Source organism: Gavia stellata, chromosome 10, assembly GCF_030936135.1.
Source record: "Gavia stellata isolate bGavSte3 chromosome 10, bGavSte3.hap2, whole genome shotgun sequence".
Classification (NCBI taxonomy): Eukaryota; Metazoa; Chordata; class Aves; order Gaviiformes; family Gaviidae; genus Gavia; species Gavia stellata.
In genome coordinates, this window is record NC_082603.1 from 22885130 (window position 1) to 22909472 (window position 24343).

The window sequence follows — 24343 nt, forward strand, 5'->3', positions numbered from 1 at the left end:
CAACAAAAGTGAGCAGTTATTTAATCTTTTATTCTTTAAAAATAGTACACTGGGGTTTTTGAAAATCATCAATAAGTATTTCCTTTTGCCAGTTCAATGCCTCTGGGATAAAGTAAAACAGCTTAAATATTCAGTGTTCATGCAAAATATACCAATAGATTTACACTACTGCACAAGTTTCCAGATTGTGTATTTAGCTTTATACTACTACACAACAGTTGGTCTTCAAATGTGGGAGCACTATTATAATTCAGCTTTTTCCTTTAGTTGATTTTTCATACATTAATTTCTTCTTTTTAGCCTTTAATACTAATTTTTGTATTGAGCAAGGAACCTGGACACTCTCACAATTTGAAGGTTATTCTTATCTGATGCAGGAATGACAAATCAATGCATATCCTTGCTTTCTTTAGTTGGCCCCATCAGAGAAAGAGATGATGCAATAAGAAAGTTTTGAGGGGAAGAAAGATTCCAGCTAAAGTAGAGCATTAGTAGTCATCAGCTAGAAAATAAAAGGGTTAAGAGAAACAGATAATTAGGTTTTCATAATAGGAAAGATGCAAGAAGAATATTTGAGAATTAAGTGAATTAAAATGCTAACTCTTACTTTCAATGGTGAGAATACAGGTGCTAGCAGATGTGCCTCTGTTGTTGACTGCTTTACACATATATTCCCCTTCATCTTCTGGGAAGGTTTCTGGCAAGTAAAGGCAGTAGGTTTCTCCTCTTTCAATATATTGATAGTCCTCAGAGTCCTGCAACATTTCCCCCTCAAACCACCATGTAACTTCAGGTTTTGGTTCTCCAGTAATTTTAACTGTAAATCTCACTGGCTCGCCATCAACAACTGATGTGTTTTTCAGTGACTTCTTGAACCAGGGAGCTCCAGATCGAGCTTGATCCTCCTCATCTTCGCAAGTAGAACCATTAATAATACTTCCCTCTTCTTCTTCTTCGTCTTCCCTTTTCTGTTTTGGAATAAGTTGATTTAGAACATTTAAAGTGGCAATAGTAGTTTGACTGCTAGTGATACGTATTTGATTACAGAAAAGTTGCCACATTTCTGAGAAGGGGAAATGCCACACCTATCCTCACTAGATAACAATGCACTGAATCTGGATATGGAACAGGCGGTAAAAGATTTTAATGAGGTTGGAATCTTGGGGTTAAATACAGGCATGAATGTAGATTCAAAGGATACGATGAGCTTTCTTTGCAGAATCTCTCTCATCAAGAACATGTGAAAACACCAAAAGCTATTTTACATTAATGCAGCAATTCACAGCAGCTGTTGAAACAAGTATAATGTTCCTTTCATACCTCTGGCAGGGTTGCCATCAGTGGTAATCAGAAGCTAAGTTAAATGACACTTAGGGCTGAAGAAAAGGTACTTTGTAATTTATACCTTCTGTAATGCTGCATCAATTTCTTTTTGTTCAAACTGCATGCGTAGTAATTTCTGTTCCTCAATTCTCCTCTGCTCCTCTTCTTCCCTGGCTCTTGCCATTTGCTCAAAACGGGCCTTCATGTTTACTTTATGAGTAAATGGAGCCTCAGATTTCTTGGCTGGTCTCACATCTACCTCATCATCCTTGGGGAAAAAAATTAAAAAATGGGACTTAACTCAGTTATTACCTTTCAAATGTGTATGATAATAAACCTAGCTTTATAGAGCAGTAGTTCTTAACTGAGCAAAGCCACCCACAGTCCTGTTTTTCTCAGAGGTCTGTTTAACGTTGGGTTTAAGATCAAGTCTCGTAATAGTTTATCTCACAGATAAGGCAAAATACTTGCGAAAGTAACTTCAAAATTGTTAGGTAGAAAAATACTCATAAAGATTTATTTTCGTATAGAAGTTGAATACTGTCTTGTGGCAATCGTAAACCCTTAGTGACTTGACATTTATGCCATGATGTGGTAGCTTCAATGCTGAACACAGATTGACTTTGTGGATACGTAATTAAGTAGGCATCCTTCTCTACCCTGAGAAATTAGTAAAGATGATTAAAAGAGTTGATCTCAGATGGTATTGTTTCTTTTTGTTTGGTTTTGGTGGGTTTTTTTACTTCATACAGTGTAGAATGAATCAGAGTTCAGAAAGAGAAGCAATTTATGGGATGATTAATAGATTAATTCTCAAATATGAATGTTTCAAACCCTCAGGCTGGCAGGTTTCATGTTGTTAAGATGCTGAATTGAGGACTTTGAGCAGAAAAACAGACCTCTGCTTGACCAGATGACTGATAAACTGGTGCTGTTTCCTTTAGGGATGCTGAGGTGAGAATTCCTCATGCATCCAAAGGAGGGAACAGGAAAGAAGGGAGAAAATAATTTTGGAGATACAGAAAACTTCTGTGAAAGCAGCAGCACTGTCCACTCCTGGACACTCCTGTGCTAGTTAAGTATATTGTTGACGTATACAGAATGCAACTTACCTCTTGAAATTTTTCAGCTTCCCTTTCTCTTATTTCTTCATCCATTGCTCTTCTTTTAGCTCGCTCCTCTTCAATTTTCTTCTGTATTTCTTCTTGAGACAATTGTCCTATTTTTTCAAACTTGCTTTTTAAGTTCTTTGCCTGAATAGAACCACTTCTTTTTAGCTTTATTAATTCTTCGTATTCTTTGCTTAGCTCAAAAGTTTCAGACTCTTCTTCCATCTGTCCAGAAATTACAGAATGCATAAGATGGAAAATGCTCTAGTTATTTTTACTACCTGTTCTCCCCACAGATAGGCGTAACAATACGCTTCAACGGTTCTCTCGGTTACTTGAAATCAGCAGAGACATTTTCCCTTTAATTTCTGTCTGAAGCTGTAATTGTGTTAGTATTTTACTCCCTCCTTTTATGACCTCTGACTGACAGTAAAGATGTATGTGCATTTTAGTTGGATGTCCCTGTCTCTCCCTTATTCCCCAGGATGTAATACAAAATTTACTTCAAGTTCACAAGCTAGCGCCTTTATTACTCACTCTAGCTTTGCTTAACAAAAATAAATAAATAAATAAATTTAGTCCTTTAACATTCAAAAGGGAATAATAAAAGAATTGCCACCCACAACCAAATCAAATTGAAGTGTAAAGTTCATGAACATGATATTTTAGATACTTGGTATGCAAAGCAAATTTTGTGTGTGATCTTTAAAATCAACAGTGACATCAGTCTTCAAACCCTTGATAACACGTATTAGAAATAAGTTGAGGCCACTGTAATTCTTTCCTAATTAGTTAACACAGCATTCCCTTGAGGAAAAGCAAGAATTTTGCTCTTTCCTACTTTCATTTTTGTATATTCATTTGGGAACGAGACGTTTCTGTTCTCCCGATACTGTAAATACTACATATTTGTTTTAGTAATACTGTAGAGTTTTCAGAAGTGTCTGTAAAATAAAATTACAAATTTGAAATTGTGTTTTTACTTTAAGGGTGGCAAGGGATAAAAGCATTTTCCTGGTAGATTAGTGATAAAAAATACATATCTTAGTATATACAGTGTTACAGATTTTAGTAATTAACTGAAATGATCTATTATATATTTATTCAGCGCATGCTTAACATATCCTCTGATATACAAACCTCTCCCATTTCTTGTCTCAACTGTTGAAATTCTTGCTTTTCCATTTCCAACTTTTGCCTGCGCTCTTCTTCTGTGCGCCTCTTTTCTTCTTCCATTTTTTGTCTCAGCAACTCCTCAAAATTAATTTCCAGTTTACCAGGTATGAGAGATTCTTGAGAAACTGTTTTAAACAGTTCTGGTGATTCATCATCCAGCACCTGCTGGAAATTCAGCGCATTAATGATACATCATGTGATGAAATTAGTGTTGCTCAGACACTTCCAGTACATAACCAAGTATTTTGCCACATCTGCCACAGTACAGCAAGATGCAATATGACAATGTGGGTATTCCTCTAATGTTTTGGGAGGGAATGTGGTTGGGGGGGGCGGTTATTTGACTTTAGCTCTTTGTTATTACAGTACTAAACTTCTGTGATGAAGGTGAAGGTGTTGACTAAAACACAGTCTTTTTTGCAAGGTGATGGAGAGGATGTCCTCGAAATGCAACTTTGGGACCTGAAACAATTCATTCCTGTTTACTTCACAGACTTCTTATTAGACAAAGTGCTTGTGTTTAAATGTTATTGCTCTTAACACTCAAGTACATGTATCTGTAACCTTTTTCTAAGCAAACTGAATTATATTCCTGTTCTTAAGCAAGATTAGTATTCCCAGTAAGGATAACTGAACAGAATTTTCTACAAGAAACTCTTCCTGTGCACAAATAGATTATACTGAGTTATGTTGCCAGTTCATTGCTTTGTACAACCAAACAGGAAGGGTTTCCTCCTTTCCCTGTCCTTTTCTCAGGCTTTGGAGTAGGGTTGGGCTTTGATGGTCATTCATGAGCAGTTTGCTTATTTTGTAGACTAATTCATAAGAAGATGGTAGGGCCTAGGAAAGGTGGCTTTCATTACTTCCAAAAGCCCGAAGTGTAAGAACAAATGTTTATCAGACTGAATTTGTTGAAGCAAAGCATTACTAAAATATTAAGCTGTACGTTACAAAAATGGCCAGGTAGCCTGACATGAGTTATGCAGGAAGATTTTTAAACTTCTTGATAAACTTACTTATATAAAGGTATGGGTTTGCATGTAACTATGTAAACTTGTTAACAGAGATTGTCTCAACAGGAACATTCTGTAGATAAATGTGTGATATGAGGTCAGACACTCATCTAGAGCTGTGTGGTGATGTGGCTTTAGGCACTGTTTAATCAGTGCATGTTCAAAAAGCCTTGTGGCAAACACTGAAAAGCCCAATGTGCCTTAAATTGTAGGCATTTCCAACAGTAGTAATCAGTCAAATGCTAGAAAGACTTAAAGGAGCAAAACTTCCATTTGAGAAAGTGTTTTGACTAGCTTTATAAAAAGAAACAGAAAATAAACATTTTTTAAAAGATTCTTTGGCATTCCCTTTTCTTTTTATTGCAACTTACTGCCATTGTAACTTACATCTTTCACTGCTGTTTGTGCCGTTGTAGTTCATACTGCTGTCTTGACCTACTTTGCCCATGTCCTTTTTATTTGTCACAGCTCTTTCAATAGTTTTTTGGCCCAATCCCCCTCAAATACTGCTATTCACTATAGATTTCCTTCAGATTTTCCCTCTGAGTAAGCTTACAGTTGGACTTCAGCCCCACCATTCCTTCCATTCTTCATTCGTTTTGCATAATATGAACATATTTGTTGAAATTGTGTTATGGAGAAGCGGAGTCAAAAACAAAGCTGTAAACTATTTCCTTTAATGAAAACAGTGCATAGCCACATAGTTTTCAGAGGCTAACCACAGCTGAATTAGCAAAGAAATGTGAAAGTCTCTTGCTTGTGATGCATTAATTCATATGCTCATCACATGAAGAAGATACAGAACTAAGTGAATGGAAGCACTGATTCAAAATTTACCAATGCATATATGTATAAACTTTAAAAAGCTGTGCGTATGAGCAAACACTAGCAGCTGTCTGCTCTGTATTTTTGAATCGGTAAGTTATGAAAAGACAGTAAGCCAACTTAGTCCTGGTTAAAAAACAAAGGAAAAAATTCAGCTGAATTGTGTGATGCACAAAACCCTTGTGGTTAGTTCAGTAAATATTTTAGCTGTATTTTGTGAAGTGAGACCATACTTTTTTTCCTGCAAAGTGGGAACAGATGGTAGTGATGAACAGTCCTGTAGTAACTGTAGTTTGCAGAACAGTCAACCAATTTTCAGTGGGCAGTGACTGATACGAAGCAGAACTTTTTTTTTTTTATTTGTCCTATGACAGGTTCTTTATGCAGTCTCTAATGGAAAGAGACTGACAGGGATCAAAGAGGAATGCTTCAGTCTGAAAGTGATCATGTTGATTGTGGGAAGCATGGAGGTATAAATGCAGCACAAGTAAATGTGGAATAGGGAGATCCTTCCAAAAGGAGGTGGCGTTTGTGTGTTCCAGCAACAATACTACACTACTTCTGTGTGTGTATACTTTCAAAAATAAATTAAAATGAATAAACATGAAAAAGGTTCTAAATTTAATTTAAATGCTTAAATAAAAATTGAATGTGAGGTTTTACTACTTCTGAACGAGATGACTAATCTTACAATGTTTAAAAACATCTGCATTGTTGCTACGTTGTGTAGCTGTGGAAAATGGGGAAAGCACGGGCTTATATTTTCTGTTGCAAGTAATAGAAAAGGTGGTGTTCATATTCAGGATGCTAATTAACGGAAAAATTTCAAACATATATGCTGAAAATACATTTTCAGTTAATTTTTTAAATTACTGAACGTCTTCACTGTCTGCTGTTAGAGTGCAATCATAGATGCTGTGCTGCATCTAATGGATTAAATCCTGTTTAATCAGTGAGATTTTTCTTGCCTGAACACTTGAGCTTAGGTTCTTTCTCCATTGAGGCAGAAAAAAGAGATTCTCAAGAAGACAGGAAAAACCAAAAAACAGCACCTACTTCCTTTGCTTTCCTTTAGTTGTCTGCTGGCTTTTCATAAAAATTGTAATGGCAGAAGTCCAGCAGCACTCTTTTTTCTTTTTTTTTTTTTTTTCTGGTGGCTTTAGCTTTATTTTCTCTCTTTGGGGGTATGGACAGACACTATTTTCCATAATTGCTTACCAGTACAATATAAAATATAAATTTACATTGTAGTTTTTCTGGGTAGTCTTTCAGCATAGAGGTCTTTGTCTTTGGCCCAGTTTTCAGGCAGAGGGAGCACTGCTAGCAATATTAGTAGTCACACAAAGCTTTAATTTGTCTCAAAAGCATTGCTTTGAATGATGAAGAAAATTTTATTAATTAGGCATGCAGTTGGTCTTTCCCAATAAAACCACAGAGGTGAATGTAGGAAGACATGGACAGATGGGCGGGTTATTCCAAAGTCCTGTATGGCATGTCTTGCCCTTCCTTTTGAAACAAACAATACTTAGTTTTAGTTGATAGTTGTGTAATTTATTACTGTATTTCCAAACATCCACCAGTAAGTCACTGGCTTATACCTAAAATCCTGCTGAAACTTGAAGTTGTTGGAATAAGCATGAAGAATACATGCGTGTATTCTGTGAAAATAATAGTGTGAATAGGAGTGAAAAGCTCCGTGCTAGTTATTTTTTTGTAAGTAATATTGTTGCCACCCTCTGAAATCAGGCATCTTTCTCTGCTTTCAGGTAGTGTCAGTATGTCAGTACTAGGTCCCTGAAAATTTGTCTTCAGTATAATCCTAACTCAAATTTTAGAAGTGATTGCATATCACAGAGATCTGTATTTGTCTAAGGAAGTTCCATACTACGAATTGTTCTAATGGTAAATGCCACAAGTTACTTTGTTTCTCTGAACAAGCAATGGAATACAATAAAAGCATCAGTTAGCAGAGTTCAGCCTTCTTAATTTTTCCTTCCCAAGGGACCACAGGTGACTATAAAATTTGTATTTGCAGTGAGCAATGTTCTAGTAAGCCACTAATTGTGCTCTAGCTAGTAAGAGCTGACTGGTGGACATCCTGTAAAGGTAGGGAGATGAACTTGGAGAAGTAGAAGGAATTGCTCTTCCACCCAAAAAAAAACCCAACAAACCCTCCTTGTGAAAACATTTTGCTTTCCAAGTTTGTTGCATCTAGCATAATAATATCCATTGGACACAATATCTGCTTTTGACTAAATTATTTGAAATCCTTTCTAGGCTTGCTGTGAGGAGGAACTGTCCTGTGATGATTTTTGGTAAACAATTAGTTTACCCCCCTACCCTCTAATAAGTAGTGAGGTGAAATAGTTAATGAAGGAGTTGAAGCATGCATTCCTAACTGTATTTAAAGCTTTTTCCCAGAGCTGCTTTCTAGTTCATCAGAGACTTTTAAGTAAAAATTAAACTAGATACTAAACAAAAATGCCATACCATGTTCTTCCTTGCTTCAGCAAATGCTCTTTTCTCCTCTTCTATGCGTCGTCTTGCATCTTCTTCTGCTTTCCTCTTTTCCTCTTCTCTTCTCTGTCTTTCTATCTCCTCAAAACTGAGTCTGAGTTTACCAGGACGGAATTCTTTAACAGAATTTTCAGATTCTTCATCGCCACCTTCATTTATCTTCAGAGAAGAGGGAGAGGAAAAAATAGAAAAGACTTCTCCAATAATAAAAATATATAGTAAATGAATACTCCATCAATTCCTTTCTTATCTTTTATAAATCTTTTTTTTCTCGTGGGGGAAAAAATGTATCAAGATTGGTTCCTTCAAGAAACATTTAGTCTTGGTTTTAGCCAGGGGAGGGAGAAAAGAAACGTATTTCAGTATCCTATATGTAGCTTCTATAATTTTTAAAACTCTGAGTGTGTAATACAAAGACCAATGAGTTATCTGGAAAAGGCTGAACAATTAAGTACCTATTTTATGGTCTCAGGGTTGGATCCTTTACTGTAAATCGCTCCCTATTCACTTTCTTTACATCACTTTCATAGACCTTTATACCATCAAGTCTTTTTGTTTGCATATAAATTGTTTTCACCAATGAACTTACCAGTTAAAAAAATGCTGTAGAATTTTATAGCAAAAGTAAATCAATTTAGATTTTGCATTACTCCAGACTTAAGATTTTTGTTTCTTTTCCTTTTAGACATTTAATCATCACTGAAGAAAGGGAATTGAGATACTGATCTCTTCACTATTGCTTGTCTCCGGTGAACACTTACCTGCTAAGAGAAGCCTGTGGTTTGCAAACTGCAATCAAGAACAAAAGAACGAACCATCTTCAGAAGTTATCTCAGAGTACTTTATTTGTTAATGGAGGAAATAATTGACTGGGAACTGTCAGAGTATTGATATTCCAGATTTCTGTATACTGCAAGCAGCCCTGGGACCGGTATGTGGGGTAGCTAGTTAAGGGAATTACAGAAATCTTTTATTTGGAATTCACAGGGAAAAAAAGAAAGAATCGAAGGAAAGTAGCTGCTGAACTCTTCTTTTAAGAAAACTTTTGACTTCAAATTTTGACAACCACTGATATCATAAAACTGCATGTTAGAAAATTTCTTTTGAAATAGAGAATTTATAAATTACTTTATATTATTTGGTTAATAAATGCATATACATAAGGGTGGGAAAAGTGAACAAAACTTCAGTTAGAATGGCTAGTGACTTCATGAATTCTCTCTCCTTCATTTTCTTCCCTCTTCTCCTTCACTAGTATCCCCTGTCCACCCCCAAATAAAAAGAAAAAAAGTGCACTATTGACATAATGTCAAGGTTATTTGTGCGGAAAGGTTAAATGATTTATTGGAGGTGGGGGTGGAGGGGTAAACAACAATTTGCTTATCTGCCTAAACCTAGAACCCTCTCAGTTTGGACCAGTTGGGAATTTCAGTGTTTCAGCTTTCTGGAGGTTCTGAGTTTTGTTTTTTTCTTCTTGGAGAATATAAATTTCTTGAATGTTTTTGAAATATAGGCCACAAATTATCTTGAGCTGTCTGTCCAAGATCGTCTATTTATAATTATACTCTTTTTAAGTAAAAGTTAGCAACTTCCTAGAAATAATATTTTCAAAGATTTCACGGAAGATTAAAATCTCATTGATCTTCTTTGTATGTGAATTAACAAAGTCATAATGATCATGATTGTACAATGATGATAGGGGAAAGACATTTAAATACAGAACTTACTTAAAAAATGCTTTTGGAAATGGAGAATAGTAAAGGGAAGAAATACAGAACTAAGCTATCTGGTCTATCTTATGTTAATACTATGATTCCTTTTGTACATTCAAAGAAGAAACTATAGTGAGATCTGTTTATAGTTGATCTAGAGTAAGTCTGGCTTCTTATGATAAAGAACACATATGTAGGCAGTTTTGCAAGTAATATAAAACAGGAATTGTGAGCTACATTTCTCACAATTTGGGGCTTAATCTAGTAATTTCTACTGTATTGTTGTTTATGTCAATACATACAAGAGAGCTAACCTGTCTTTTTTCCCCGTTCTTCATAAGAGGAAACTTGTAATTGATGTATTTATCTATCTTGTTTATAAATAAATATGGGAATAAGAAATAGCATTCTGTTTACTACAGAATGTTTTCATCAAAAACTGGTTACTGAAACATCTGAAGTGCTATTTAAGAACAAAACAGACAACTAATTATCTTCTTGAGGACTTACAGCTTAAGGTACTACAAAGTATAGATATAAAACCTGCTAAGATTGCTGGCAAATTTAAAACACATAAATTTCCTGGTTGTACTAGAAGAATGTCTAAAGCATTATGCCAGTGTGGTTACTGCATTAGAACTATGTCTTTCAAAAATTAACGGTGATAAAATTTTCAGACTCTCAACAGCTTGAAATTTAGTTAAGGAATAAGAAAAAAGAAGAAGCAGATACAGGAAAGAATGTAGAAGCATATCCTATGTGAAAATTCTGTAACGGCACGAACAAAACATGTACTTACCATTCGCTGTCTAGCTTCTTCAAAGGCCCGTTTTTCCTCTTCTAAACGCTGTCTTGCTTCCTCCTCTGCTTGCCGCCTTTGATTTTCCTGTCTTTGTCTTTCAAGTTCTTCAAATGTTACTTTCAGCTTACCAGGAGACAGAGGCTCTTGTGTTTCATTGTCTTCATTTTCACCCTGTATAAGAAAAATGAAATCGTTATATCTCAAAGAATAGATATTTATTTCTTAGGTATTTTTAGATGAGTGGTTTACCATGACAAATGAAAGGCACTCTGTTTCCTTAAGGAATTGTTTTTGTTCCTCATATTTTAGCTTCATTTCTTCCTCCTGTCTCTCTCTTTGTTCTGCACTCTCCTTTCCTGTGTTCTCAAAGTTTATTTTCATCTTCCCAGATGTTTGGGGGGGTTTTACAGGCACTACTGTAACTAGCAGTGAATCATCCCCTTCCTGTCCAAAAAGATATTTATTACATTTTAATAAAGCTTGACTTCTAGATAGGCTCATTTCTTAATGAAACTGCTGTTTTTACCTTTGTGCACCAAAGCTTCCAAAAGAATTACCTGTATAGAATATTAACAACAAGAATAAACCCATCTGTCTGAGGCAATCACCTGTTTTCTTGTAATATCTGAAGAGCAGCAAGGCTGAGTTATATTTTAAACATAACTGCTGGCAAACTCCTTAATTTCTTTACATATTTTCATTAACTGTTTGTTATAAATATTCATGGTTTGGAGAAGAACAGGCAAAATTTGAATACATAGCAATTGTAGCCATACTCCAGTTCCAGTCTTATATTTACTAAGTAGAGGATATACTGCGGTTGGAATAAGCTAGTAGTTCTAGAGAGTAATATGTAATTTGTCAGGCAGAGTAATTTTTTTGAAGGATGTTGCTGCTTCAAAACTTTTTACAACTTACTTGCCAAAATACATTTTACCCAGGTTTTTTTACACAAAATACCATTATTAACAAGGATACTGTTAAATAACTTCAAACTAATGGTTTTTTTGTTTGTTTGTTTGTCTTTCCAAAACTGTAGTAGGAATGTGATTTTCTTGTGTTAGTGAAAGACTATAGGACCTTTGGACCTAGCTTTTTGAAATTAAATATTTATTTGCAAGACTTAAAATCCAAACCCATATGGTAAATCAGTCAATTGAAAAAAAAGAAAAGGTTAACAGAGTAAGGTGTTCAAACATCTGTATATTGACAGAATCCCCTTTTAATTGCACATTTAAAGCGAAGAGTTTTTAAGATGATACTTTCCAAAGCAAGAGAACTTAGAGTATCATTGCCGGTATACCTCAAATCATTCTGGTGGCTTTGAATTTTTACATTTTAGATGTTTTTAACTAACACAAAGTATTCACAGTGCACACTTTATTTCACACTTAAATAAATTCACTTCAAGTACAGACATATAGTTGCATATACTTTAAAATTTGTTAGCTTCTTGGTTGAATTTTAATTAGGTATTTGTGTGCCCTTTTCTAAGTTTTCCCAGCCCAAATTACAATAATAAAACAAAGTGAATAAAAATGTATGTGAACATTTCTTTAAAAAAATCTGATTACCTCTGCTGCTGATTCAGTTCCCGAATTGTTAAAGTCATCAATCTATTAAATGAGAATTTCATATGATTACATTATTTTGGCTCTTTGCCTTAGATTTGCAAACATAGAACTGGAAATTCTTTGCATCAGTGATACATATGTAGCACTTAAATTCACAGAGATGGTAATGATTGAACCTGTGTTGGAATACTTCAGATAGGTTAGCTTGTTGAGGAAGAGGGAACATGACATAAAACATCATACAGAAAGTATGCTAAAGCATTCTTAACACTTCAGTGATGAACTGAGAAGAGTGCTTTAGATGTCCATTCTTCATTTAAGCATTCCAGAATTGCGTAAGAAAAAAAGCTAAAGCAAGCTCATTGATTATTTCCGATTCAAGTGACATTGTCTTCCCCTCAACTCCTGCAAAACGTCTATTGCTGTATTTGCTTCATATGGTGTCTCTATATGTTACTGTCCAAAACTAACATACTTTCTAAAATTCTGCATGGTATGTACTTCTGCCTTACAGAGTAGATTAAATATATGCTAGATACATTTCCAGTTAAAAGTCCAGTTTTAACAATGTTAAAAGTCTTAGTAGAAAATACTGTTCAAGTCCTTGTGGAAAACTGACCCCACCTATAACACTGTTTTTCTTTTCTTACAACAAAAACAAACCTAAATTAAGTACTATTATCTTTTGGTTAAATAAAAATTTGCTTATGGTTGTAATCTATCATTTAGATGTTCACTCTCACTGCAGCATTTGCAGCACTGAAAACTTACAAAATTAATTAAATATGATACCCCAATGCAAAATTCTACAAAAGACAAAATTTGCTTTATTGGTATCAACAAAAGTTGGAATCTGTTCACATGTATGTGCAATAAAGATTCACAAAGTGGCAAAGGAATAAAGCATGATCTGAGTCTTTGTGATTTATGATTTTACTGCATCCGTATCTTCTCATTTTTGCCTGCCAATGGGATTTTCCTGTTTCTTTTTGCTTGCCTTAGTTCATCTATCACTGAACTGGATTGACTAATGTATAAGCAAAAATTGTCTAAAGTAAGGGTTGGCAAAATATAAGAAACATTTTTAAATCAGTTTAGTAAATGCTCTAAACTCTTGTATAACATGACACCAAAATTTTTGTCTGATTCACATTCCTACCAGGTTTATGCCTGCCTGGCTTCATCTGTAACTCAAGTTTAGTGCTTAAAAAAATTGTTACCGTAAAGAAGTGAAGATGAAGATTCTCTGAACATTACTCCCCACTTCCATCCCCTTGAGCATCTCCCATGTAAATCACCACTATGAGAAATCTTGAGATCAAATCTTTCTGATCAATACAAAGCTTTTTTTCTTGTGTTGATTGTTTACAATTATATCTTGACTATTGTGATCAGATGAACATACCTCCTGTGCTTTTTTTGCTAATTCTCTTTGAATTTTTCTTTTCTCAATCATATCTTGTTCAATTCTGCGCTTTCTTTCTTCTTCCATTCTTTTTCTTTCTTCTTCTTGCCTTTGCTTCTCCATTTCTGCAAACTTGCCTTTAACGGTTCCTGTGAATATGAAATACACAGCTCAGTAGGTACATCTAATACTTACCTAGTGAATTATGTGGCCTTTAAAATTGGGCCTCTCTTACCTATTAGCTTTGGAACATAACCTTTTTCTATTTTAGATGATTTTGCGTCATCGTCTTCATCAGATCCAAGCAGTTCTTTCATCTAGTTGATGAAACACAGGAAGTAAAATATCTTTATACCTTAAATAAAATTCCAATATTATTGTCTTAAAATTATGTGAAAAGATTTTCACATATAATATTGAATATTAAAATAACACAAAATGTTTGCAAAGAAAATAACCTCCTGCTTTCTCCTGTTCCATTCTCTCTCTCTAACATATTGTTCTTTTCTTCTTTGCTTTTCATCTCTAGATCTCCTTTGATTTCTTTCTTCCCTTGCTTTCTGCATAGCTTCAAATTTATCCTTTACATCCCCCTTGTGAAGCTTGGGCACATAGGATTTTTGGACGGGTTTAGATGAAGAAAGCAGAATCTTGGTGAAGATATAGAAGAAATGAAGATAAGAAAAAGAAAGTTGAAACAGATGGACAGAAATATTCTGATAGATCGGATTAGAAAGAATGTAAGAACATAAAACCAAAGTGCACTTGGGATTATGAACTTCGTGCCGCTAGCCATCATCAATTAAGCATCATTGTATTTGTTCATAAATAGTAATAAATACTAAAATATCCAAAACAACATTTAGCATTGTATTAAACTTAGGCTGTAAGTAGCTGTAATGAATAGCTACGTAACTAAGTATATGAACTATGTGAATGTACATTTTCAATTACTATGGCTTTAAGAATTAGATACAGATTGATATTGTTGCATTGAATCATAAGCAGTCACCAAAGAGCCTCTCTACCCCTAGCATTTAAAACACATACAAAGACACAGACATACAATACAATATGTATGTTTTCTTCTGCAACACTTCAACAGCCATATATGTTTTTTCAATAAATAGTATTATTTGTTCATTTAAAATTTCCAATACATTATATACGTGCTTTTTTAATATTTAGAGAAACTCAGAAGTCCAGTGATTTTACGTTATAAAGTGTCAAGATCACTGGACTTGCAGGACTCTGATATTGATACAGCTACTGGGCACTTCTTTGCCAATGCTTACTCTGTGTGTGTCCAAACAGTAAGAGAAGTTCCCACTTTTCAGAACGACTGTGAAGTTTTCTCTCTTTTTACTGTAATGACTACAGGAATGCTCTCAGTACAGTAATGCTGAGAAAACTGGCTGAAAACATTCCGTGTTTCATATTTTCCACCTAAACCAGAAGGTTTTGGTCCTGCTTTTGTTCCTGTTGCTCAGTGAGTCTACACAGAAGAAGAAATATTTGAAGTAGCCTAATATTTCCATTATAGAATTAGATGTGAATGTTGCCCTGAATTTCCTCCCCAACATATAAAGTTTCTTCATATTTTGTTACTTTTGCCTTCCTCCTTCACATTTTTTTTAATAACAGTAAGAACATATTTCACAGATTCCATCAAATCAGATAGTTTCCTTACGCTACTTTAAAGTGCCCTTCCATTGTCTTAAAATAACAGCAATACCAGCTGACTTCCAGTATAACCGTTTGTCTTTTACAATTGTTTGTAATTACTCTTTTTGCAAGCATCAGTCGTAAATTGCTACATTACTTTGATTACTTTAAAATTGGTACGTACCTCAGTTTTCTGTGCAATGTCATTCATGGCTACTGTATTGTGCTCTGCACCTGGTATGTTTAAGAGCGCTTTCAGTTTCTACCTGAAAGAAACAGTTGTAGTTATATTCCTTTCTTTTCCTTTTAAATGATGCTTTAACCATCTTCTTGTAAATCAGTTTGCATAGGCTGAAATTGATGTATCACAATTTCATTTGGTCCTTTGAGGGTTTTGAAGATGTGAATAGGATCTAAGTATGCAACAGTAATTAAAAGAACAAGCGTATGATTCACTATTCATGCTCAAAACCCCTCTATATAGTCCTAGATATTGGTTTTTAATTTCCATTAAAAAAAAAAAAAAAAGAAAAAATACCTTGGAGCCAAGCTCTGGCTGCCCTGTCTGGTGTGTTATGAAACTGTTTTTCTCAATACTCATGCTAGCAGAAAGGAATGTGCTCTGCACCTCCGCCGCTCCACTTCAGTCTGATGTACGAGCCAGTGAGCTCAGGCTGCATGAAGTTTGCAGAGTGCTCAGGCCAAAACCCCACAGCCTCCTGGAGATGCTGCTTCGCCTTTCTACGGCTGACAGGAAGAAAGGTGGCCCCATGGCTGGGGGGACCTACCTGCATTTCAGAGATGCAGCTGGAGCTCCTGCCTGGGTGAATGCTCTTGCTTGAGTCTCAGCCAGGCCAGCAACTCTCTCAGCTCTTCATCCAATATGGGAATACAAAACAATGCTTTCCTTTCTCCTAGGGCTATTCTAGGGAAAAGTAGTGCTAAGAACTATGAAATGAGTTAGGTAAGCCACATACATACCTTAGAGAAAGTATTTATTTAATTTTGGGCTGGAAATGGCACTGCATTTTTTAAGAGAAAAGTGTTACAAATTTTGAATTACACTGTATTTATTAGGAACCTAACAGAAAGGCACTTTAAGTTCAGGGCAAGGATTTTCCTTTTTTTTAAATCATCAGGTCTGTCAGAGTTTGTGGGAGGAAGGAAATCATGACATGACTCCAGTGCCATTGCTGTCTGTACTCTACTGATGCCCTGAGTCCCAGGCGAGCCTAAAAACTCAGTGTGCCAAATGTGCAAACAAACGGACTCAAAGGCTTAAAGTAAAAAGGCTAGAAAAGTAGCTTACTACTGGAAAGGGCTTCTCACTTGTGGTTTAGAGGAACTGAAGTCAGGGCATTTCACGATATGGAAAGGTAAGTTCTTAGTAGTTCTCAGCCTTTAAATTCTCTAATTCTGAATTACAAACAGATTATAAACATGGGAATTTTTATGTAGTGTTAATGAACATTCAGAGCTGTGGTCATATAAGCTCTTAAAAAAATACACCAACGTCATCAATGCTCATTGGTGCTGCTGTAGCTATACAGATTGGAAGAGATTCTTGGATATCTTGTCATGTTCTTCCAAATGAAAGCAGTCACAACATACGAAACAAGAGCATTTAGCTACCAATCCCTGCTCTGATTTACAAATTCCAAACTCTTCAAATTCAGCTTCAACAGAGGTGTTCTGGAGAACATCTGGGTGTTCCTTTTCAACAAGTGAGTATGGAAAGTCATTCCCCCCCTGAATTGGAGTTGACAAATACCTCATTTCTAGACTGACAGGAATACAAGGCACTTCAGTTTGTCATTTGTGAACACGTGAACATAGAAGTATAAGTTCCTATTTAGACTGTTTCAGATCAGCAATAGCATGTTAAAATTCTGTTGTGTCTAGAAAGGCAGAAAACTTCGCTAGCACTCTTGTGGTCTCAAGGTCCCCGTACACTTTAATATGCATTTGTATATTGTGCAGTTGGGTTTGCACATCTTTGAAAGCTTTAGCTTACTTCTTGCATATAAGTAAAATCCCCATTGTGATCTGTATAACCTTAAAACTAGTTAAAATCCTTTGACTTCCTCATTTTTCTAAGCAGGTCTTAGCGAAGTTCTCCTCTGTTCTCTTCTTTTGCTTCTCTGCTTTTTTAATTTCTTCTTCCCTACTTGTGGCTGATAGCCTTTAGCCTTGTACTTAGAATACAGAAGCTGAATAAAAGGTTTACTGCATGAGCCCCTCAGAAAACAAAGGAACGTCATGCATTGGTACAATTCATGCACTGAAGTAGCCTGGGACATAGAGACCTTCTAGCCTTCATACAGGGCTGGAGCAGAAAAGTAAGTCCCAAAGATAATCTTTCACAAGGAATTCCATCTCACCTAGACACCTCAAGTGAAGGTTGCTGCTAACCTTCACTACAGCAACATACGCTACCTATATGGCTTCCTCTTAAAGTAATTCAAAAACTGACTATTCCGAAGTCTGGATTGCTTTTTATATGCAATTAATTGTAGGAAGAAGATTATGTTTACAAGTCCGAGACCACAATTTAGTATTTGAGCTTTTGGATCAACTTTGTCTCGAACCTTTCCGACAGCTCTAATTACCTGAACCCCTTAAGAGCGTCACTAAGATTGCTGACAGCAGTGAGACCTTCCCTCAAATAACGAATCTGAAATTTTCTTTAACAGTGCGAACGTTAGAAGACATTTTCTTTGCAAATTCCTGCTGTCTGAACTTCCAAAAATGTGCCAGTCCAACAGGTTGTGGGCCCTCAAGGTGGCAGGTATGTTTCTACCTTTGGATTACTGCCATATCTGCTATTACTTTAGGCTACTTTCCAGTTCTTTGGCATCACTAACTCTTAATATGTTGAAAGTTAGCCAGCTGGCTCTAAGACATTTTGCATCTGCAAGTCATCCTACCTCTACCTTTGATGCTAAAACATACAGATACAAAGCAGTAGGGCATTACTAAACATGATACCACCCGTGTTTGCACCTTCATCTCTCTCTGTGGAAGTTAAACCTTGAGCAGGAACAGCAGCAGGACCCTGCCTCAGGCACCCCTCAAGGCAGATGAGTAATTTCCAATAAAGACAATCCAGTGCCTTTAAGAAAAAAAAGAAGCACTCCTTGAGTTTTGGCTTGGGTCCGTGAGGCAGTGACCACTGCTTCAGGGACAACAACACTGGACTGAAGCTCCTTTGTATCTGCCTTATCTTTAGGAGAGGATCCACACAGTCAATGTATTGCTGTGTGGCTAAGTCAAGAAGTCCTGACACCTACAAATCATGGAAGAACAGTGCCTTCATCATCTGCCGATAGCTTTGCACAAAGTATGTGGTAATAGATTTTCCAACCCAAGAAACTTGGACATACTTTATTTTCTAACAATAGCTACTTTTAAATAATATAACTTCCCACCAATTCCCTTTTGAGAGGAACTAGTTATATATTGAAGTTGTATATATATCCTTGTTTTGTAATAAGAATTTTCCTACACAGTTCATCTAATACAAGTAATGCTTATTCTTTGAGGCAACAAGAGTCTACTTGTATATGTACTTACTTCGGAGGAGATTTGTCCTCCCGTCATCAAGCTGTCCAATCTTAAGATTCAGTCTCATCTTTTTTATTTACTAAGATGAACATATCTCAGGAAAAGCTGTAAGAGCTCCTCATTGAAGCTTCCCACTCAGAAAAATCCCAGATTATAATGTTGAACATAACCGTGATCAAAAAATGAATTGAGCTTGTTACTAGGCTTCTCTTTGCCTATCCAGGCTCATCCCTCTACCATTCACCTGACACTAGTCTAATTATTTTTTTTTCCTCCACATTTTACCTTTCCTATGATTGAATGAGGTATCTCAGGAAATGTTAGTCTGGTGTTATAATGTTTGTACTGAAAGTACTAGACAGCCGTTCCACTTTCAAAGGAGGTCTACATTGAGACTTTTCCTAGAAGAGAAATTTAACCTCCATCTTTTGATCAGTGGTCCTACCTCTGGAATCAAATGGAAGAGAAAATGCCATTATTAGAATGGTTTGACTGGCTGTAATGCATAGAGTGATCTCTAAGAAGTTTCAAGTGAAAATTTAATACAAAACCTATAATGTGGAGGAAACTAGGCAATAGTTCAAAAATACTCTGTAAAAAAAAAAAAAATTGACCGTTTTCAAGCATCCTATTTGCTTGCCGTAAATGGGTAAGCTATCACCTCCGATGTGTCTTAACTTGTTATGATCATAGCACCTTTTCAACTTTTCATGCAGACTCCCTAAACCCTCACTTTAGGCAAAATAATTGAAGGGAACCAAAAAAAAAAAAAAAAACCATTAAGGGGACACAGAAGGTTTGATGGCTCACAAGTCCCAAAATCCATCCTCTTAAATCTAATTGATTTCAATTTCTGAAAGGAGGTCAGAGTCCTCAATTGATCAAAAAATGTTGTGCAGCTTTAACCAAATTAAAAAACCTCCCATAAATAATAAAATTCCTCTTCATTAGAAAACATAAAAGTTCTTGATTTTCAGTGAATCAATAAACATCCTCGCATGAGACGCAGAAAAATACCAGCGTTTTCCTGACCTGAATACTACTCTTTACAGTAGGAGTACGAAGCCAGGACTTTAAAAAAGTCTCGTTCCTCTGTGATTGCTCCTTTCGGGAGGCCTCCCTGCTGTCCTGTGGCTACTGTGAGTTATAAATAAGCCCTTCATGGCACAGTCTAAGTTACATTTACCATCTGTCTCCTCTTTGTAATCTACTTGCAGGGAAGACTCCATTATATAAGAAAACCATATTGTGAGAGTCGGAAATTCACTACTTGCAGCCAAAGCACTTAGGAGAGGAAAACACAGTCCACAATGTTAAAATATTTAATGAAATATTAAATAGAACTGGCAAGAGGAGGGGAAGGAGAGCAATGTTCAACATTTATGTCCTTACTGTAACTTGTCTGGAATGACACTACCAGTTGTCGTACTAAATTACAGATACTGAAGTAGCTACTAAAATTATCGTGCACAGGAGACGATCCTGAACTGGCATAAACTGTCAGCTCCACTGAAGCCAATGAGTTATGACAATTAACACCAGCTGTCTAAACTTCACATTTTGTAAAATACAAAATACAAAATTACTTCCACTCACTTGTATTTCCTTCATTAAGCCCCTATCATTAAAGACTAGAATGCTTACTGACAGTTGACCCAGATAATTCAATTTCATACACAATCTTTTCCTCAATCTTCGAATTTATTGCACTTCATTTATTGAGAGTCTTATATTATAGTAGAACAGTCTTTGCAGATATGATGTTATTTATAAAAACACATTTATTATGAAGGATTTTCTCTATGTCTGTTTATATAACTATAAATACTCTTAATGTGACAGTGCCACACAGTCCAACTGCTATGCTAAAAAAATAAAATCACCCTTCTCTGTAGAAAAGGTCTGTCTGTTAATTCCTTACTCTCTTCAGGTACTATTATAGGGCACATAGGCTCCAGAGCAAACGTAGTGTGGGCTGCGAGACTGCTCTGTTATGGGAAAGCCCTGCTGAGATCTTCTGGCCCATAATTTCATGTTCCAGGATATCTGCTGATCCTAATCATGGGTGGCAGTAAATTGTGAACGGAGGTCCCAAAGAGAAAAATCAGTATTTTGCCCCATGCAATAGTTCCTTTATCCCCCTCTGTGTCACAGCAGCTGAAGCGAAACAGTATGATTTGAGCTCAACTCTTGTTGACTTCACTGACAAGACTTCAGAGATCAGGGTACTGAAATGTGGGATAAAATACTGGACATGAAGCACTACTGCAATTTGCTGCTTCTCTTCTCCGACGACAGGACACAGCCTATCTGCCTCTTCTCTGAAATCCTCGTGGTCAACTCAGACTGAACACAGTGGTGCTCACTGTGCCCGTGCTATGCCTCTGCCGCAAAGCAGAGGTCTCCCGGCTCCCTGGAGATAAGCTGCTGCTTCCACTTGACCCACCCTACTCTGCTGGTAGCGGCGATACCTGTAAAAACCAGACCGTGTGTAATACCTTCATCTGAGCGGGTACGGCTGCCTTCAGTGCACAGCAAAGGGTCACTCCTATTGCTTCCTGAACTGCTCTTCCACCGTCACTAACCTTCCGCTCCGTTCTCCCACAGCCAGCTTCCAGAGGGCTTGGCCGTGGCACCGTTCCTTGTTAAAGGGGTTTCAAAGGTGAATATCCAAGTATGGTAAGTGACAGATTGTCCGAGTTCTTTCATTGAGGGAACTACTCATTTAAAATATTCCAAATGCAGTTAGGGAAGGTATTTCTTAGGCATGTCTTAAACCATCTACCCAGTTCTTGTATTTCACCAGGCTGTGGTTTCTACATATACTAGACATACTCTCACACTTCTGTATGTTTCTTAATACACTCGGCCCTCTCATAAGACTAATAATTATTTTACAATATTATTTCATTGGACATTTTTCTAAGAGACCTAAGGTCTCCCAAGACCCGAGAGCTACGGTTAAGAGTACTGTTTCCTAGCATGCAGCTACTTGCTGATTAGTTTTCGAAACACTAATACATTTCATTAAAGATGCTTTTTTGCACATGTTTATTGGGTTAGCAGAAGCTCTTATTTACCTAAAGCAAACGTGATAATAAATAGTTTGTAAGCTGTCACGGAAGCCAAATATTTTCTTCCAAGCCACGCTGTCCTACAGTCACCACTTCAGGCTGAAGCAGACCCTGTAACTGCACTCGCTATGCCCGGGCTACTGAAGACTACCGAAGACCACACCAACCAAACCGAGCTCCGCTTTATGCAGAGACATGCGGTGTATGACCGTAAGGGATTTTCCGATAACTTTTATTAAAGGCACAGCACGAGAGGCAGACGTAGAGCGGAGGCCGCACCGCACGTCCCCGCGCGTCACGCCAGCAGGAGAGCGCCCGACTGCCGCTCTGCCTCCGAGCCTGCCCGGGCCGCCTCCTGCGGGGCAAAGGGGAAGCGCCGACTCCGGCGGGACGCCCCGGCGGGCGCAAGCCCTGCCGGCAGCACCCTCACTTAAAGTCAGCTACGAGTCGCACCCGTGCCGGGCGCAGCGCCGTGCCCCCGGCCAGCCGCCGCGCCCCGGGCCCCGCCCGGGCCACGAGGGGTCCCCCGCCCCGCCGCCCCCGGGGAGCCCTCGCTGGCGGCCGCCGCACGCCTGGCTCGGCACGTCGCGTTACCCCTTTCCGCGAGGCTGCGGCTAGCCGCCCCCAGGCGCTGCCCCCGCCGGCTGCCACCCCAACCGAGGGGGCCGTGGCGGCCCTCGCGCACCGCGCCCTCCCCACCGGGGCCGCGGTGCGAAGGGGGTTGCTTCTTCCGACAGACCTCCGGTCTGCCGCTCCGCCCGGGCCACCCCCGGGGACAGCCGGCCGCCGGGGCTGTGAGGGGGCGGCCGGAGGAGCGGGCTCCCTGGCGGCGGGGCCGTGAGGCGGCCGAAGGAGACGCCGCGCCCGCAGCGGGTCCGGCCGAGGGGCGCCGTGGGGCAGCGGGCCGGGCAGCCAGCCCGGGCCCCGCCGCAGGACGAGGGAGCGGGGCGAGCACGGGCCGGGCCGGGCTGTGCGCGGCAGGGAGCGACGCGGCGCGGGAGAGCCCGTCCGAGCCCTCTCTCCCACCCGCGGTCGGCGGAGCCGCTCTTACCTGTGAGCGCTGCCCCGCCGCTGCGGCTCGGCGTGGTCCCGGCGGGCGGGCTGGCGGCTGCGGAGCGCCCCTTGGCTGCGGCCGCCGCTCCGGCGCTGCAAGTTTCCATAAAAGTCGCGACGCGCGGCCGGCGCCCGCATTCCAGGCGAGCCCCACGCCACGGCAGCTGTCCCGGCCCGGCCCGGCCCGCCTCGGACCCGGCCCCGGCTGTGCGGCGCGGCAGGGCTCGGCTCGGCACGCCATGCCCGGCCCCTCGCCGCGGCGGGGGTCGCAGCCCGGCCGCGCCGCCAGGCCCCCCCCCGGCTTGAACAGCCGCCCGGGCCAGCGGGCTTATTTTGGGCTGGAAGCACCACGGAGCTATAAATAACCGGGGGAGGGAGGCCGCCTCTCGGCTAGCGCGTTCCTGCCCGCGCCGTCCCTGCCGCAGGGCAGCGGGCGAGCGGCGGGAGAGGGCTCCGCGGGCGGTGCCGGCGGAGCGGACGGGGACCCGCCACCCCGCAGCCTCCGCCGCCCGCCCGCTGTTGACCGGCCCGCGGCTGAGGCGGCGGCACCCCGGCTTTTTCACGGCCACGTCCCCAGAGATCACTGCCTCGGTAATGGCAGGGTTCCGTCGCCCCAGCAGCTAATTATCACCACGTACTTACAACTACCGCAGCCTCAGCAAACCGCCGCTCCCACCTCCCGGCCCCAAATCAGAGCGGGCGGGAAGCACCGGGCGCGCAGAGAGTGCTCCGCCACCGCTGGTTCATGCCCTGCCAGTGGGGAGGCTTTATACCTATGGTAGGTCAGGTCCTAGGTCGTTTTATGGCACATGGAGAGCAATCAACTAATAATAGTAACGTGACAGTTAGCTGATGGAGCGGAGAGGAATCTAGCTAGTGCCAGACCTGTGAGACGGAGTGCGCATTCGGTTTAAAGCAGCGCCTTTCTCTCGAAACTTTACAAAGCAGAGGCAAAAACATGAGTTTATTACATCTGAATACATTCCTTTTCCTGCTTAATGAAGACTTGTTTCCTACATGTTCAATTGCAAGGTCTCCAGTGCAGAACTTGCTTCTTCCTATCTCACTCCAAGAAGGACATTGAGGTGCTGGAGCGTGTCCAGAGAAGGGCGACGAAGCTGGTGAGGGGTCTGGAGCACAAGTCTTATGAGGAACGGCTGAGGGAACTGGGGTTGTTCAGTCTGGAGAAGAGGAGGCTGAGGGGAGACCTCATCGCTCTCTACAACTACCTGAAAGGAGGTTGCAGAGATGCGGGTGTTGGTCTCTTCTCCAAAGTGACAAGTGATAGGACAAGAGGAAATGGCCTCAAGTTGCACCAGGGGAGGTTTAGGCTGGATATTAGGAAAAATTTCTTTACTGCGAGAGTGGTGAAGCATTGGAACAGGCTGCCCAGGGAAGTGGTGGAGTCACCCTCACTGGAGGTGTTCAAGGAAGGTGTGGACGTGGCACTGTAGGACATGGTTTAGGGGGTATGGTGGTGTTGGTTTGATGGTTGGACTTGATGATCTTACAGGTCTCTTCCAACCGCAAT

General features: G+C 39.4%; 1 protein-coding gene across 11 annotated transcripts; it reads right to left on the reverse strand.

The window, feature by feature from the left end:
* Positions 1–9: 9 nt before the first annotated feature.
* On the reverse strand, positions 10–23538 carry NEXN (nexilin F-actin binding protein). 11 transcript variants are annotated; one of them, XM_059822303.1, is made up of 14 exons: positions 23455–23538; positions 15306–15383; positions 13915–14106; positions 13692–13773; positions 13457–13605; positions 12052–12093; positions 10727–10921; positions 10475–10648; positions 7937–8122; positions 3573–3773; positions 2436–2657; positions 1406–1591; positions 608–968; positions 10–502 (listed from the first exon to the last, which is right to left on the reverse strand). In XM_059822303.1, exons 2-14 carry the CDS (start codon positions 15330–15332, stop codon positions 489–491), a joined length of 2031 nt encoding a protein of 676 aa, XP_059678286.1. In that variant the 5' UTR covers positions 15333–15383; positions 23455–23538; the 3' UTR covers positions 10–488. The 11 variants fall into 11 exon arrangements, with proteins under 11 accessions (XP_059678286.1, XP_059678282.1, XP_059678285.1 ...); XM_059822299.1 differs by having other exon boundaries at positions 15306–15387; XM_059822302.1 differs by having other exon boundaries at positions 15306–15387; positions 23451–23538.
* Positions 23539–24343: the final 805 nt, after the last annotated feature.